The sequence below is a fragment of the Solanum dulcamara genome, chromosome 1 (assembly GCF_947179165.1).
Source record: "Solanum dulcamara chromosome 1, daSolDulc1.2, whole genome shotgun sequence".
Lineage (NCBI taxonomy): Eukaryota > Viridiplantae > Streptophyta > Magnoliopsida > Solanales > Solanaceae > Solanum > Solanum dulcamara.
Window position 1 is genome coordinate 48902389 of NC_077237.1, and position 3759 is coordinate 48906147.

At 38.0% G+C, this 3759-nt stretch overlaps 1 protein-coding gene and 1 non-coding gene across 2 annotated transcripts; one reads left to right on the forward strand and one right to left on the reverse strand.

Moving 5' to 3' along the window:
* Positions 1-1328: 1328 nt before the first annotated feature.
* Positions 1329-3444, forward strand: LOC129893022 (uncharacterized). The gene is made up of 5 exons (XM_055968515.1): positions 1329-1439; positions 1570-1612; positions 1779-1876; positions 2503-2925; positions 3010-3444. Exons 1-5 carry the CDS (start codon positions 1329-1331, stop codon positions 3442-3444), a joined length of 1110 nt encoding a protein of 369 aa, XP_055824490.1.
* On the reverse strand, positions 1595-1700 carry LOC129903987 (small nucleolar RNA R71). Its single transcript, XR_008770344.1, has one exon. It is a non-coding gene; the product is annotated as a small nucleolar RNA R71 (small nucleolar RNA).
* Positions 3445-3759: the final 315 nt, after the last annotated feature.

Consider the following 3759-nt stretch of genomic DNA (forward strand, 5'->3'; position numbering starts at 1 on the left):
CAACTTAGGATTATATGGTTATTTTAAAAACCCTATAAATAGAACCCTAGGGATTTTGAGAAGGGGTTCACGTAGCTTTTGAAAGAGCACTGAGACGAGGATACATGCACTTTAGGTTTCTCTTTTTTTCTCTTTTCTATTGAGGATTAAAGTGTATAAACTAATGCATTGTGTATTTTGTTTGAACACGAGTGGCTAAGCGCCTTTATTTTGAGGCTGTAGCAACGAAGTTTTGACATAATATAATCCACTCTTTTGTAGATGATGAGTTGTTAATTATAATTACTCCTACATTTTCATTTTAACTATTATAATATTTGACCAACATTAGAATACATGTGTTTTCTACCTTGAATATGGACGAAAATGAGGAGATAGAATAAAGAATGTAGGAAACGTGTTCATGCTAGGGTAACTTAGGGTGATTCGTATGCAAGATGTGAGTGACACATACCTATATACCACGTTTAGTTAATAAATAGAATGATAGATTAATGCATTTTTATTGATTCATGCCTATCCCCGCTCAATAATGTAGTTAGGATATCGATAAAGATAGACAATTAAAGGTCGAAAGGCCATAATTGTATTAGTAACCCTATAAGTCAGTAGTTAAACATCTCATCTGAGACTAAAGGTGGAAAGTATTACGTTTGACTTTATTCTATGCTACAACCCTAGATTTTTCATAACCTAATTTTCTGCGTAACTCTTATAGTAGTAGTAATTTTGCTTACAATAAAGGAATTAGTGATAACATTATCTCAATATCTCATAACACAAATAATAGGTATAGTCTTTTAAACAGAAATAAGTAGTCTTCATAAAGTCTCTATAAGTATGATATACGGCTCGAAAGAGATACTATATTACTTGTTAGACCACGTACACTTGCGTGTGCACCTGGAGGCAATAAGTTTTTGGCACCATTGCCGGGGACTTTAAATTAGGCACTTTCTTTTTCTTCAAAGTTTCTATTTTGATTGTGTTAGTGTTGACTACTTGATCTTAGCTGTACATTTTTTGGAGGTGACTGAGACAATACACTGGACAGAGTCAAGGAGCTTGTAGAGCCATTATCTGAGCTTGAACGATTCTTTCATTGACAAAAGTGAAGAGTGGTCTCTCAATACCCCATACAGAAATTCAATCTGGAGAACAATCACGGTTTGCCAGGGGATGGTTTGCCCAAGGAGATATCGCTAGAAGAGATACTTATAGAGATGGCAGCAAGGACAGTGCGAGATATGGCAGTCCCACTCACAGCAAATATCACATCCAGTATTCAGAATCCACCGACTGGAGGACAGTTTGAGCTGAAATAGAATATGGTGCAACTTTTACAGATGAACGGGCACTTTACTGGGTTGCCTCATGAAGATCTGCAAGTATATATCCAGAACTTTCTGGAAATCAATGATACTTACCCACCAACGGGGGTATATCCTAATTATGTGTGTTTAATATTGTTTCCCTTTTCGCTATTAGTGAGGCAAAGAGGTGGCTGAAGTCGGAACCCCCCAATTCCATCACTACTTGGAATGACTTAGCTCATAAGTTTCTAATCAGGTTCTATCCTTCGGGAAAGACAGCTATGGTAAGAAGCGAAATCGTAAGCTTTAAACAAAAAAATGGAGAGAGTTTATATCAAGTTTGGGATGGGTTTAAATCTCTGCTCATTAGTTACCCCCACCATCATTAGGCGAATGAGGTGTTGGTTTATACCTTTATTAAGGGGTTGGAACCCATCACCAAAATTCTTCTTAATTCGATTGCAGGTGGACAGGTGCTGGAGAAAATTTATGATGAGCTACATACACTCCTGAACCGCATATCTCAGGGAAATACTGAGTGGAATAGAGGAAATTCCAAGCCTGTAGTGTAGAAATAAGCAAGAATGTTGGAAATAGATGCTATGACAGCCTTGACTACACAGATTGCATCAATGCAGAATATGATATCCACACATTTTAGCAATCTGGCACTAGGATAGCAATAGGCGTCAGTGAATATGGTTCAACAACAACCAATAAGGTGTAAGGTTTGCGAAAGTAGTGAACATTCAGCAGATTATTATGGAGCTAATATGGAGTTCGTGAACTTTGTAGGTAATGTACCAAGATGAGGAGTTAACCAGAACTATGGAAATACTTACAACCTGAATTGGAGAAACCACCTGAACTTCTCATGGGATAGAAATCAGCATTAAGGGAAGAACTAATTTAGACTAGAAGGAGGTGGGTAACAGTACAATTATCAAGGCCAGGGTAATCGTACAATTATCAAGGCCAGGGTAACCAGAGCTTAGGGAAATCAAGAAGCATGAGCGTAGCGGATATGTTGAAATAAATCATGATTGACTAGGCTAAGTTAGTTGTAGAGGTGCGTCAAAATCATTTAGCTACTCAGAATCTCAAAAAACAGCTTGGGTAGTTGGCAAGTGCACAAAACTCTCGCCAGCAAGAAGGTTTGCCAGGTAACACTGATCCAAACCCCAAATAGGTAAACGCAATAAGTACCCATAGCGGTTGGCAACTAATTGAATTGACTCCCCAACCAAAATTGGATGAGCTGAAAGGTAAAGGAAAAGTTGGGGAAAAAGGTGAATCCAACAGGCAAAAGGAGGATGAAGAATCAAAAATGAAACCTCCCCCTCCGTTCCGACAAAAGTTTAAGAAAAAGAAGAAGGAGGAATGTTTTGAGAAGTTCATAAACATGCTGAAACAGGTACAAATTAATTTACCTTTGATTGATGTTTTGCAGGGTATCCCTAAGAACGCTAAGTATACCAAGGTCATTATGGACAAAAAGAATAAGCTGGCAGAGTATGAAATAGTAGCACTTACTGAGGAGTACAATTCAAGAATTCTAAATAAAATTAAGCTCCCAACAAAGCAGAAAGATCCAAGGATTTTCATGGTACAGGTTACTATTGGCAGTTGTGTGAATGTAAGATGATTATGTGATTTGGGGGCAAGCATCAATTTGATGCCTATCTCTATCTTCAAGAAATTGGGTTTTGGAAATCCAACGCCTACCATCATTCTGTTACAACTGGCAGACAGCTCAGTAGCCAGACCAGATGGGATCATTGAGGATGTATTAGTCCAGGTGGGATCACTCATTTTCCCTATGGACTTTGTCATCCTACCACCATTCCTTGCAACAAGAGTTGCATTCATAGATGTAGCAGCAGGGCGACTCACAATCAAAGATCATATAAAGGTGCAAGTATTTGATGTGTATAATGTATTGAAATTACCTGCGATATATGAAGAGCTATCTGCAATAATAGTAATTGATGAAGTAGTAGCGAAGAAATGTGTGGAATCTAAAAATCCTATGGAGAGTGTGTTAATGGGTCAAGACAGAGAAGGGGATGTGCTGGCTCAAGAAATTGTTAATATGTTGGATACTCACAACATGAGCATGTGGAAAAAATAAGTGGAACCATTGAATAGAGTGTTGGGCCTGTCACCTAAAACTTCAACTAAGGAGGCTCCAAAATTGGAATTGAAACCACTTCCATCTCATATCAGGTATGCATTCCTTGGTCTAAATAATACTTTATCGGTAATTCTCTCGTCTGCTTTATCTGAAATACAGGTTACAATAGCTTCAGAGGTGATTTGACAACGAAAGAAAGTCCTAGGCTGGAAAATAGCTGACTTGCATGGAATTAATCTAGCCTTATGCATGCACAAGATATTCATGGAGAAAAGGCACAAACTAGTTACACAACCTCAGCGTAGACTAAAT

Excerpts from the sequence above, each read along its gene's own strand:
- LOC129893022 (XM_055968515.1), top strand. The coding sequence starts at position 1,329 with ATGGTGCAACTTTTACAGATGAACGGGCACTTTACTGGGTTGCCTCAT. Across the intron at positions 1,613-1,778 it reads CTATGGTAAGAAGCGAAATC|GTGGACAGGTGCTGGAGAAA; the intron begins GTAAGCTTTAAA and ends ATTCGATTGCAG. Across the intron at positions 2,926-3,009 it reads CAAGGATTTTCATGGTACAG|AAATTGGGTTTTGGAAATCC; the intron begins GTTACTATTGGC and ends TCTATCTTCAAG.